The sequence below is a fragment of the Hyaena hyaena genome, unplaced genomic scaffold (assembly GCF_003009895.1).
Source record: "Hyaena hyaena isolate Hyena2069 unplaced genomic scaffold, ASM300989v1 scaffold_144, whole genome shotgun sequence".
Classification (NCBI taxonomy): Eukaryota; Metazoa; Chordata; class Mammalia; order Carnivora; family Hyaenidae; genus Hyaena; species Hyaena hyaena.
In genome coordinates, this window is record NW_024080776.1 from 80,143 (window position 1) to 92,675 (window position 12,533).

Consider the following 12,533-nt stretch of genomic DNA (forward strand, 5'->3'; position numbering starts at 1 on the left):
TGGCTCTTGGTATTCTCATAGGCTTGACTCCTTCCAAACATGCTCTTGGGAAAGGCCCAGCCGTAGGGACCAGCCCGCTGGGTCAGAGCTCCAGGAATCCTGGGTGTCAAAGCCACAAATGGCTATCCAGGCACGTGACAGGCAAAAGCCTAGAGAGGCTGGGGTAGCAGCCAGAGGTCCCCAGCAGGAGCTTGGGGAGTGGAACGCAGGGCTCCGGCCGCCTGCCACAGGCCTCTTCCCTCTCCTTCTTGGGTCCCCCTAACTTCCAAGCAGCCCCTTCCTGCAAGGCGCCTCCCACCTCTGCTTCAGCCAAGACAAAATACCAGGGTACCATTTCATTGTTTATTACAAATACAAGTCCACAGGTAAACAGTTGAGTCTACAAAAATACGTTAAAATAAATAAGTGGGATTCTCCAAGTTCTTAGAGCAAATAAGTTATATACAGGCAGGTGAAGTAGAGCAGGCTGTTCTCACCAGGAGCATCCCGAGGGTAAGAGGGGATGAGGACTCTGGGGAGGCAGAGCTGGAAGGGTCAGACGGGGGGGGGGCGGCACCCAGGACACCAGCCCTTAGGCAGACCTGTCCAGCCTCCAGGGCTGGCTTGGGTCTGACTGTCCACGGCTGCACACTGATCCTGGTTTAGAGCCGACAGACAGGAAACCTCTCGGGACGTGGCCTCCAGGTTAGCACACTCCTCATGCGGTTCCTTCCGGCGGCATGTGGGGCTGGGGCTGATGAGGGCAGTGGGACGTGGCTGAAGGCTTTCCCGGGCAGTGTGAGGGCACGAGCTGCCTGGAGGGAAGTTCCCTCACTTGCACGAGGAGGCCAGAGCGCGTGCCATCCCAGCAGGTGGGCCCTGGGCTGCCCCTCTCCTCCGGGCTCCACACAGGCTCCTTTCCGGCATTCCTTGGCAACCAGCGTTATCTCTTCCTCCGCTTGGGATGTGCAGGCCTCGATTCCCTCACTGCCACCTGCTGTTGCCCAGCAAAGTGGCTCTTGGCTGCAGAAATGTCCCTGGAATCAAGAAGGGTCAACTTAGCACCTCAGGAGATATGGACTGCCCATGCATTCCCAGTGAGAGGCAGCAGTGATAGGAGCTGGCCCCCTTAATTATAGTTGCTCTGGGGTCAGAGGTCAGCCATAGCTGACCCTGAAAACAAAGTTTGTGCATCAAGGATGGGCCAGACCCGGCCTAGAAGCTGCACTGATTGTCCATGGGGGACTTTGACAAAGCTGATGTTCAACATCAAATACTGCTGGAAGGACCAGAGGGCCAAGTGTCTGCTATGACTTGCCTGCCCACGTCCACACCTTTGCTCATGCCGTTCCTTCTAGGCTGTTTACCTTCCCCTCACCCTCACTGAACCTACTAGAACTCCCATTCTTCAAGGTCCAGCTCCAGGTCATTCAACCCAGACAAATATGGATCCTAGCTTCCCTTTGAACCGGGATGAGACCCTGGCAGGGACTCTGACGTCATCCAAGTGGTCTCGTCCAGGCTCAAAGTGTCCCCGACTGGAGAGGCTGGCTTCAGTTCCCAGCTCTGGGAGCTCAGGCAGGTGCGTCAACCTCTCTGAGCCCCTCTCTCAATCTGTGAAATAAAAATAGGCCTGAACGAGGCCTGAATAGGGCAAAAGCAAGCTGTTTGCCCACCAAGAGGTGCCCTTGCATTTGCAAAGTCTAAATCTTGAGCTTTTCTTTCATCCAAAGACAGTTCCGAAGTATATGCTGGGTCTTTCCCAACCCACCATGCTGCCCTTTCTCCTACATTTCAGCCTTCTTCCACAAAGATGGGGGACCCTGAGGGGCCAAGCTGGGCCCCATCCAGCTCCGAGAGCCTCAGGGACAGAGGTCGGGACTGTCGACACCTCCAAATCTCCCATGGGGAGCCAGGCCCTGCTTGAGGTGCCCCACATAGGTTAACTCTTCGACCCGCACAACAACACCCTACAGATGGATTGCACTGCTGTCCCTGTTTCAAAAATGGGAGCCTGAAGCACAGAAAAGTGAAGGGACAAGCCCAAGGTCACAAAGCCTTGTTGGCAACAGAGCTGGCTCAGAAGCCACCCTGTTAGCCACCTGTCTACACCGCCAGATGCGGTCTCTATTCTCAAGTCAGTTTGGTTGGGCGGACATTCGTGGGCACCTCCCGTGTGCCAGGCCTCGAGCTGAGCTCTGCGGAGGCTGCCAGGAAGGGGATCTAGTCTGGGACAGCGGGGAGGGGACAGGCTGGGTGGTCGGCCACTCGGGACCCAGCACATAAGAGGTGCTTCATTCAGACACGACCCGAAGGAACAGTCGAGGGCCTTCCGTGGTCACAGTCCCTCAGCCCGCCTAAGAAAGTCCCCTTCTCAGCCTGGTGGGAACAGCGGTCGAGAGCACAGCCAGATGCCACAGGGTGCTGTGACCTTGGGCAAATGCCGTAACCTCCCTGAGCCTCAGTTCTCTCGGCTGCCCAGGAAGGACCCAGTCCTGTCTCATACGGAGAACGACGGAAACGTGCAAGCGGACGGCAGGTGCTCTGTCGGCGGGGGCACCGCTTACCTCAGCTGCTGGAGGAGCCCTCCTGCCGATAGCCACATCCTGCCAGCCTGCGACACGCCTGGAGGGGGTCCGCTGCCGGGGGCTCCCACGGCTTCAGGCCTGAAGGAACAGCGTGAGGGCCCGAGTGAGGGGCTGTCCGGGGCCCTGAGAGCACCTGGCTGTGGGCCCAGTGCCCCCCCTCCCCCCGCCCCAGCAGATCCATTTCCACCCCTGTGCACCTGGCATCCTTCCTTTCCCAGGCGGGGTGGGGACTGAGGAAAACTGAGCTACCGGGAATACGGTCTTAGCCTCAGAAAGAGGCAGCTGGGAGCCCGGCCTTCCCAGAATCCAGCCACCTGCAGCTGAGCACAGCCTTTCATAGGGGAAACTGAGGCAGGGGTGGAGTCACAATTTGAGTCTCAGAGGCGGAGTTTCTCATAAACCATCACGGGGATGGGAGGTCTGAGATTGTCAAGCCGCTTTCTGCTTTCCCCAAACCCTCCGAGTGGACGAGGGAGGGAACAAAGTCTCCCACCCCTTTAACAGATGGGAAAACTGAGGTGCAGAGAGTGAAGAGATGTGGCTGAGCACCTCTGCCCGCCCCCTTCCTCAGCAACTCTGTGACACCCTTGGGATGGTGCTGGAGTCTCCCAACTCCAGATGTCACTTCTGCACAGAAGCTCCAAAGCCCTCTGAGCCTCAGTTCCGAATCCAAAGCCCCTGGACTTGTCGGTCAGACAGACTAAGTCTGAAAGCCCAGCTCTCCTTCTGACTAGCAGTGTGTCCTGAGAAGTCCCGCCCGCTCTCTAGGCCCGAGCTGCTTTAGCTGTCACCTAGAGAGGAGGGAGGGAGGGAGGCTCTTGGAAGACCCCAGAGCTGGGGAGTAGGAGGAACTTGGGGTGACTGGTTACCCACAGAAAGGGGCACGACCCATGGGCCCAGGGCAGCCTATGGGCCCCCAGGACCTTGTCCCCACCCCTCACTGTTAGTCGCTCGGCTCCTGTGCTGATCTTCCAGACCCCCTGCTCTCCAGGGGCATCCAGGCTAGCAGCCACCCCTGGCCCCTGCAGGCTGGGCACACACTTACCGGGGCCTTCGATGGCAGAAGGTGGCACAGGTGAGGTCCCTGCCACTGGAGCACTCACAGCGCTTTGGCAGGGAGCGGCGCCGGCGTCTTGGCGGATTTCCCAGGCCGTAAGGAGCTGTCTGTCTGTGGGCAGGCAGCCAGCAAGGTAGTGGTGTAGGGTGAAGAGAGAGAGGAGGGGGAGGGAGAGGGAGAGACAATGAGATGAGCTACGACCACTGGCAGGCAGAGACTGTCCACGACGCACACTGGGTTGGCCAACCAGGCCACCAGGCTGGAAGCAAGAGGTTGCCAGCCCCTCCCCCCACCCCCGACCTCAGGAAGCCTCTGTGCATTTTTCTTCCTGGGTGCCAGGTGGTCCTGGACAAGGTCTCTCCCCTTTCTGGGCCTCGGTCACTCCCCACTCCCCACCTCTGGCCTTGCCAGGGAAGACACCCAGCATGGGGAGGAGGGGGTGGAACCGTGCTCCCTCCCTAAGTGGGATAGTGGGGAGTCCTCCCAGCTCTTCCTGTCTCACAGCTAGAACTCAAGCTGAAGGAGGGATCCTAGCTAGTACCCCTGGAGGAGGGGAGAAAACACCGTCTGACAGCAGTAAACATACGCGCTCGCAGCTCAGCTGCCCTCACCTGGCCACCACTTGCCTGGAGGGCTGATAAATGTGCCTTAGAGCTCTGACTTAAAAACGGTGTGTGCATGTGCTTGCGTGTGCATGCGTGTGTATGTGAGATCTGGTGGGATTGATTTCAGATTGAAAGTCTGGCCAAGGCGGGCTGGGGGCAGGGCCGGGGCCCTGTGGCCGGTTGGACCAGCACCTTCGGGTGCCAGAGCTAATTTTAGACGATGTGGTTGGAGTTGTAATGACTCTAGGTAGACCCAGCACGCAGGGACTGGCAAGGTTCCCGCCCTGAGCGAGTGTTTAGATGCGGATTAGCTCCACACACGCTTACGTGCAGGGTTTCTCTTGCCTTTTGCAATTTGGGGAAGGGAAAAAAAAAAAAAACACAAACACACACAGAAACTTCAAGTTGAAGTATGCAGTGGCCCGGAGGCAGTGCGGGTGCAGACAGAACAGACAGCACTAGGCTCCCACCCCAGCTCCACCAGGTGACATAGGGCAGGTTTCTCATCTCTGGGGACAACAGCACTGCCTGCTCCACGGGGAGGATTCAGGAGCTGATGACATATGAGCAGTGCTTGGCATGGGGCCTGGCACGGCCGAGACATGGGCACTGTCAGGAATTGTATTATTCTTGGAAGATGGTGCAGAGGCAGCATGGCACCTGTGGGCCTGGGATGGAGCCTCTGTCTACCATTTACTCCTTCCTGTGTCATCTCGGGGAAGGCCCCCAACCTCTCTGAGCCTCAGTACTCTGATCTGGAAAACGGAGCCAATACTTTCTTACCAGGCTGCCGTGAGAATTCTCACGAGATTACTTAGGCATTCCCCACGTGGGAGTTGGAACAATAACCAGTAACTATTAAAATGAGCTCGGTGATCCTGTCTGGAGGTCCAGGGAGAGCTGCACTGTGCCAGAGAGTCCCCCTCCCCTGCCCCGCTTCTAGCGGCCCTGGCTGGCCCCCCACCGTGGCTCACCCGGGAGTGTTCACCCAGATGATATCCAGGTGGCAGAAGTAGACGCATTCCTTGTCGAGCCAGGAGCTACAGGAGCACCGTCGGGGCCGCAGGTGGGAGGCTCGGGCACGGGGTGAGGGTGCAGGGTGGTCTGGGGCAGCAGCCAGCTGGCCCTTGCCTGCATGCACAGGAGAAAGAGAGAGGCCGAGAGGTGGGTCAGGGTGCCTGGCACAGTGGGATGGGGGGACCCGCCAGGCTCCTCCTCTTGCATAATTGAGGAAGTTGGCATTCTCATTGCTTAGGAGCTCCAGGCAGGCCGGGGGAAGCCCCAGCAGCCCTGGTGGGAAGGGCTGGCGGCTATCCTGTGCCTGCAGCACCTCTTTACCTGCAGAGCCCCTTGAAGCTGCCGCTGCTGTGGGGCTCCCCCTCCCCCCATGCTCCCAGCTGACTTGCAGATACAGTGCTGCTGCAGCAGGTGAGGCCAGGGCAGCTCACCTTCATGCAGGGCCAGGAGCAGGGCCAGGGCGATGGAGCACCAGGCAGCGGGCATGGCGACTGTAGCGGCGGTGGAGCGCACAGGCTGGACCAGAGCAGGGAGCCTGCCTGCTGCCAGCGTCTTGCTGCCAAGCCGAGCCGATAGCTCATTGCCTCAGTGCCCTGGCTGCTTCTTATAACACCAGGCACAGCCCCGCCCCTGCCCGACCAGCCCTGCCCTGCTGCACAGGAGAGCCAGGGACGCGCCTCCTCCCCGGGCGCCCGGCCCGCCCCAGCCTCTGCGGTTGGAGGGGGGGGGCAGGGGAGGGCGGAGGCGGGAGGGAAGGCCCCGCTCCTCCCTCTGTGCCTGGAGCACCTCCTGGAGTACTGAAGCGCCCCTGCAGTGCCCAGGGACCTCTCCCAGTGCTGCGGGGCTTCCTCAAGTCATCCCCAAAGGGCTCTGGGTCCCATTCCTCACTCTGCGTGGTTGTTCCATAGCTCTTGCCCAGAGCTAAGAGTTGGGAAAGGGACATCCATGAGCAAAACCTGCTTTCTCCTTAGAAGAGACCCTGCTGTCCCACCTGCCTACTGCCAACCAGGCTGAGGATGCTCTTTCCATCGTGTGGGAGGGGAAAGGGGGTGCTCAAAGCTGTGTGGCCTTGGGTAAGTCAGATCCCTCTCTGGGCCTGCTTTCCTCAGTGAAGGACACAACTCACCCCTACCCCTGACCTCTGACCAGCCTAGAGCTGTCTCATCCTTACCTCACTCAGGAAGTGTCCCTCTTCCCTCTTTCCCCATCCCTCCTCCCAGGGCCCGGGGATAGGAGTTCTGGCCCCTTCTAGAATCTATTGCCCCTGTGGGCACACATACAAAGCACTCCTTGAAAGGTCCCCCACCTTGGACATGGCAGGGTGCTTGGTTCACCTCGGTGGGTACTCCCTTCAAAAAAGGCAAGGCAGGGGCACCTGGGTGGCTCAGTCGGTTAAGTCGGCTCAGGTCATGATCTCGCAGTTTGTGGGTTCGAGCCCCACGCTGGGCTCTGTGCTGACAGCTCAGAGTCTGGAGCCTGCTTCTGATTCTGTGTCTCCCTCTCTCTCTACCCCTCCCCTGCTCATGCGCTGTCTCTCTCTCTCAAAAATAAATAAATATTTAAAAAAAGAAAAGAAAAGAAAAAGCAAGGCAGGGGTGCCTCCGTGGCTCAGTCAATTGAGTGTCTGACTTCGGCTCGGGTCATGATCTCGCACTCGGTGAGTTGGAGCTCTGCATTGGGCTCGCTGCTGTCAGCGCAGAGCCTGCTTGGGATCCTCTGTCCCCCTCTCTCTGACCCTCCCCGCTCACATTCTCTCTCTCTTTCAAAAAAAAAGGGCAAGACAGTGGGGGTGTGCCCTGGGGGATAGCATTCTGCTTCTGTCCCTCTACTGGCTCAGAAGCCAGGTCTTGCCGGAGACAGAGCGGGGATGTGCTGGTGCTGAACTAAGCCCCTCGTGAAACTGACAGTCGCCCTCTGTTCCTGGCCCGCCCTGCCTCAGAGTCCACCTCCCGCAATGTCTTCCAGGGACCCTGTCTCCAGGCACAACAGGAAAAGCCTTCTCATTTCTCGGAACTCCGGGAGCCTTACTCTCCAGCCTGCCTGACTCATGACTCTGGGTTTATCTCTCCAGCAATCTTGAGGTCCAGAACTCCAGAGAACGCAGGGCCTGGAGCCTGCCTGCTACACAGTAGGAACCCTCTGGGGGAGGGCTCTCCAAGGAAGGGGGAATGGATGGATATGCGCCTGGCTTTCAACTGTGGAAATTAGGTCCCCAGGAGCCCAGGGCGCTCGAGTCTTAGTTCCTGGGTTCAGCAGCAAGTTTGTCATCGCTGTTGTTTATTTACGAAGGGGACAAGAGACGGCCACAGAGAACAGGAGGGCTTCTTCTTCCTAGGGCATGACCAGAGCACGGATGGACGTCTGCATATGCTGTGCCATCCTGGTACAGAGGGACGGAACCTGAGGCTGGAGATAGCTCTCAAGTTACCTTCCTTCCCCTAGGCGGCCGCTTGTGCAGAGCATTTTCACCTTCTCTCCATCGTGGCCCCGGGGAAGGTAGCTGTTATCATCTGGGATGAGCTCCCCGACTGCCCAGGACGAAATGGAGACTCAGAAAAGAGCCCTGTCAGGTCAAGGTCACACAGCTGGTAAATGCAGAGCCGGCACAGGGACTTGGGTCTCAGATCTCGGTCTCTCCAGCAAAAACAGAGACTCCCCACGCAGTGCTCACTGCCTTCCCCCGCAAGGTGCCTCTCTAAGAATTTAGAAGAGTATTTCTGGAATGAGGTGAGCAATACTCCTAGTCATTTCTATTAGCCTCCGAGAGAATATAAATACGGAATTAAGCAGGGTTAGGGTGGGGGGAGGGGGTGGATAGAGAATTCAAACTACTGAACCATGAAGAGAAGAAAGGAGAACAAGCCCGTCAGCAGGGAGCAGGAGGGGGTCTGGGTGGCGAGGAAAACAAACAGGGAGGCAGATAAAGACAGGTAGGGAGAGAGGGAGGACAAGGAAGCAGAGCCTAGCGCCAGAAAACGAACTCGGATTTGAGAAAGTAAAAGAGAAAGACCATTTGGAAGGAGAGCGAAGGTTCCACTGCGTCTAATCTTTACACAAATGCAAAGTGCTGCTCAGGACAATAGGGAACCAGAGGCTCCGAGTCTGGGAAACATAATAGAAGAATTAAACGGACCAGGAGACAGGATCCCTCTCCGGTGTGAAAGGAGGAAGACGACAGGGCAGGGGCCACCGCCTGGGCCTCGCGGGGTCAGCGCGGGGAGCTGTGCCTGGCTCCAGTTCCCCTCCTGCCCTGCGCGCAGCTCTCGGGCTGGGCAGACAGGGCTCCTGTGAAATGGAGAGGGCCAGCCCCGGAACCTGAGAGAGCCCTGATCCTCGGGGGTGAGAGCGTTCCCGGAACGGCGCTACCCCACCGGCAAGAGTTGGTTTCCAGGTAGAGAAAATTAAGCTGAGTTAAAAATAGCCCCAGCCCCAGCTCCATTGCTCTCTAGCCTGGCCCTGATGGTCGCCTCTGCCCCTCCCAGTGGCCTGACTGTGTGGCCCCCAGCCCCACTGCTCTGGCTCCCATCAGTGGCCCCAGGCCAGCAGCTGTGGCACTGCCCTGACCCATCGTGGCTCTGTTCCCTGCCTGAGCTGGTAAAGCTGCAGGTCAGGGGACAGGGATCCACCGAAGGTCCCAACGTCAGGATTTGGAGGGAATCGTTCTGCACACAAAATATTTTGCTCCACTCATGCTTGACCCTGGCCCAATCCCAGGAGAGATTGGTGGGGAGGGCGGGTTGGCGGGAGAGAGAAGTTGAGGCATATTTCTGGGTAAGACGCTGTGCCAGAAACTATTCTCTACAGTGTCTGCTCCCATTTGCTGGATTAGATAACTGAGGTCCAAGAGGAGGAGCAATTTGCTCAAGGCAGTGATGGAGCCACACATGTTCTCATGGCTACTATTCCAGCCTGTCTTTCCAGCACACCTAGAGGTCCAAGTTGAGCCCCTGGGTCTGTTTGGGAAGGGGTGCTGGGAAAGACCCAGTGGCAGGAGGGCCGGGGCCATGGGCCGGGGCTAGGCCATCTTCCTGTGCACCCCCAATTCCCCCCAAAGCTCCCTCCATACCCTCTGGATTAAGAGCAAATATCTTCGGCTGTCCAGCAGCCATGGCCACTGTGTGGGATAGAGGGTGCACAGGGGTGAAGGTTAAATGGCGACGTGGTCCCACAGGGCACCATGGGCTGGAGCTGGTGCCTGGTGCAGTTGCAGAAGCAGCAAGCTCCTTCCCAGCACTGCTCCTCACCCTGTGTGGCCTTGGGCAAGTCCTGCCCCATCCTTGGCTTCCTTGGGAGGCATGTCTGCTGCCTTCCCATTGACCGAGATTGGCGCTCTCAGCTCTGACATCCTATGGCATTGAGAACCAATGTGACCAGAGTTCAGAGCTCCCCGGACAGCCCTGTAGCCTCTGGTCACCAGCCTGAGACCCTCTGCTCCCTCACCTCTCTGGAAAACCAGGTGCTTCCCTGTTGCCACCACCCTGGCCCCACCAGTTTTCAGGAAGTTCGCTGCGTGGCCCCGGTGGAAGGGACACAGCGTCTGGTTTGCAAGCACACACCGTGCAGGTGGTTTAGCAGAGCGAGCCGCTGGGAAGACAGGGCTGGCCAGGGGGAGATGTCTGGAGCCTGCAGGGGATGAGGGGTTGGGAAGGTTTGGCCCTGGAGCCACCTGGGCTGGGGATTTCAAGACTGAGGAGCTTCAGACATTCCCATCACGATTTGCCCCCAAGGCTGCAGGGCAGGGCTGCCCCCATTCAGGCCTGGGGCCACTCAGCCTCGGGGCCTCTTTCTGGTGGGTGGGCTGGGCCTCCTGCCACGGGTCACAGCTCACCCGAGCCAGCAGGGCCCGCCGCCACCCACACCATCGTCCCCACGCTGGGTCTCCGTAAGGGCAGTCTCCGCCCTGCAAGACCAGCTCGCCTGGTGCCCACGGCTTCCCTGGGAGGACACCCCCTTCCTAGGTCGCCTCCTCCCTCTGCCTCAGCCCATTTGGAGAGATTTGTATCTCCCACATAAGCTCTACTTTTAAAGGAATAACTCAGATGCCCTGTTTGTTATCAATCTGGGGGTAATCAGGACAGGGTCAGCGAGGCCCGCAGAACTGCTGGAACTTCAGCCGAAAGCAGATATTGTTCCGTCAAGGGACCCTTGTCAAGAGGTCGTGAGAGTCCTGCCGAACTTTGTCAAATAAGAAAACCGACTCAGGGACTCAGCCTCCAGGGTGACAATCTCTGCACTCAAAGTTTCTGACTTACCTCCAAAGTGCTAAGGGCCCCATTCCCCACTTATCCTTTTAGGGGTGTGGGGTAAACACACACTTGCCGAGTATTTAATATATTCCAAGCACTGCGCTAACTAATTTACATGCATTATCTCCATTAACCGTCACCCCATACCTAAGAGGTGGGTACCGTAATCAGTCCCTATCTTATAAATGAGGAAACTGAGGCTCAGGACTTGCCTAATGTCGGACAGCTAGAAAGGGGCAGAGCCAAGGTTACCGAATGAGTCTGTGTAACTTCAAAGCCCTAACTCTGGACCCTATGTGCCCTCCATGTGCTTTCCTGGCTCCCCAGCCCATAGGGAACTTCCCTGTGGCACCTTTCCTTTGGAGGCCAGCCTCCCTGGTAAAGAGCCCTATGCAGACGGGGGGAGTGGGGACACCCAGAGTAGAAGTGGCCTTCCACCTGGGTCTATGGGGGACCTCAGCCCCACAGTAAAAACAACCTATAGCCCATGGCTACAAGTCTGTCCCTTGTCACAGCTGTTAGGCAGACATGGACAATTCATTCTTATTTCACTAGATACCCACAATAGACCTGGAAGGCAGCCTAGCGTTGTAATTCTCGCTATATACATGAGGTCTTTCCAGATAAGATTCTCACTTTATAGATAAGGAAGTGACTTATTCAGGGTCACACAATGGATAAAAGACAAAGTTGGAACCTTCCCCCTTATCTTTATTTGCTATGGGACTAACAACCTATACCACGTATATCCAAAGGCCCTTTACCTATTCATCCAGTCATCCATCCATCCATCCATCCATCCATCCATCCATCTGTCCAAGCATCCATTGTCTAACCTTTTACCTATCCTTCTATCCATACATTTACACAACCAGTCTCCTGTGCATCCACCTCTTTTATGACAGATATGGTTAGAGAGATTAGAAGGGTCAAACATTGACAAGCTTTGAATAGAACATTACATTTGTCCTGGAAATATTTGGTTATTTCCTGGAGAGAGGTGTGTCTCCTCGCTGAGCCAATGAGCCCGCTGACACATGGTCTTCTCCGGAATCCCCACCCCTGGGCTTACCACAGGCCTGGACACATGGTCCCTTCGCAACATTGCAGTGAAATGGAACAAGATGGCTCTTTCCCACCAGACAAAGCTCGTTCTTACAAAGACATCTTTTTGATGAGGGACATCTAGTCCCCTTTTCCTGCCTGGTTCCATCTTCAACATGTTCTAATCATGAAGACTGAAGGTGATGCCGGGATTCTTTTCTTTCTGCTAGGCCCCTGCACTTGGAGGGGCTGGAACCCCAACCTTCCCCCCCGTCCCACTGCTACCACTAGCCAAGACATGCAGCTGGTAGTTTTTCAGAGTCACACCCACTCTGTTGCCTAGAACCCATGTTTTCCAAGGCGCACCCAGTGCCCCACCAGGGGGACGCCTTTCCCCTCTGGGAAGGGGTGAGACTCCAGGAGGTCAGGCCACCAGAAGTACAGTACTTGGTTCTAGAATTAAATGTCGGCTAAAAATAAGTGCCTGGTGCCTGTATCATCAGGGTAGCTTGCTGCCCAGAAGGCAGGCAAATCCTGGGGCTCTCACTGTGATTCCAGGCAGAAATTCCTGACCAGAGGTGTGCCTAGGGTACCTCCTTGCCTGAAGGCCTTGGCCTTCCTGCCCAGCTCTTGGGAATCCTGAGCCATGAATGACCCAGGAGACGCACAGCTGGGCTCTGGCAGGCAAGAGCGTGGTCAGGAGCTGAAGCCTCTGCCTGGGGCCGGCTCAGGGTGTGGGGGTGAGTCAGGGGCCAGCCCACCTCTGGAACCTGTGGCTTGGCAGATCCAGCTGTCAACTTCAAAGCCCTGTGACTCAGGCTTGAGTCCCCCCCGCCCCCATCCCCCTATGGACAAATGCCCAGCACTGTGTCAGGACAGAAACAGTGCAGGACAGGGGCCGGCCAGTCTGAGGCTGGTTCTCTTGTTCACCGGCCATGTGACCTAGGGGACACGACACTTTCTGAGTGTCGGAGGCCACATCCATCAAAGGTGTCTA

General features: G+C 57.3%; 1 protein-coding gene across 1 annotated transcript; it reads right to left on the reverse strand.

Annotated features, from left to right (window-relative positions):
• Positions 1-922: 922 nt before the first annotated feature.
• On the reverse strand, positions 923-10,108 carry EDN2 (endothelin 2). The gene is made up of 8 exons (XM_039238623.1): positions 10,075-10,108; positions 9,687-9,869; positions 7,675-7,774; positions 5,678-5,802; positions 5,204-5,360; positions 3,613-3,735; positions 2,547-2,645; positions 923-1,016 (listed from the first exon to the last, which is right to left on the reverse strand). Exons 1-8 carry the CDS (start codon positions 10,106-10,108, stop codon positions 923-925), a joined length of 915 nt encoding a protein of 304 aa, XP_039094554.1.
• Between the last annotated feature and the right edge of the window lie 2,425 nt (positions 10,109-12,533).

What these genes read in the sequence shown, in the direction of transcription:
- EDN2 (XM_039238623.1), bottom strand. Translation starts at nt 10,108, where the DNA reads ATGGTGTGGGTGGCGGCGGGCCCTGCTGGCTCGG. An exon ending in GCACCTGGTTTTCCAGAGAG is followed by an intron (nt 7,775 to 9,686) that starts GTGAGGGAGCAG and finishes CGTCCTGGGCAG; the next exon opens with TCGGGGAGCTCATCCCAGAT. An exon ending in TTCTGCCATCGAAGGCCCCG is followed by an intron (nt 2,646 to 3,612) that starts GTAAGTGTGTGC and finishes CTGTTCCTTCAG; the next exon opens with GCCTGAAGCCGTGGGAGCCC.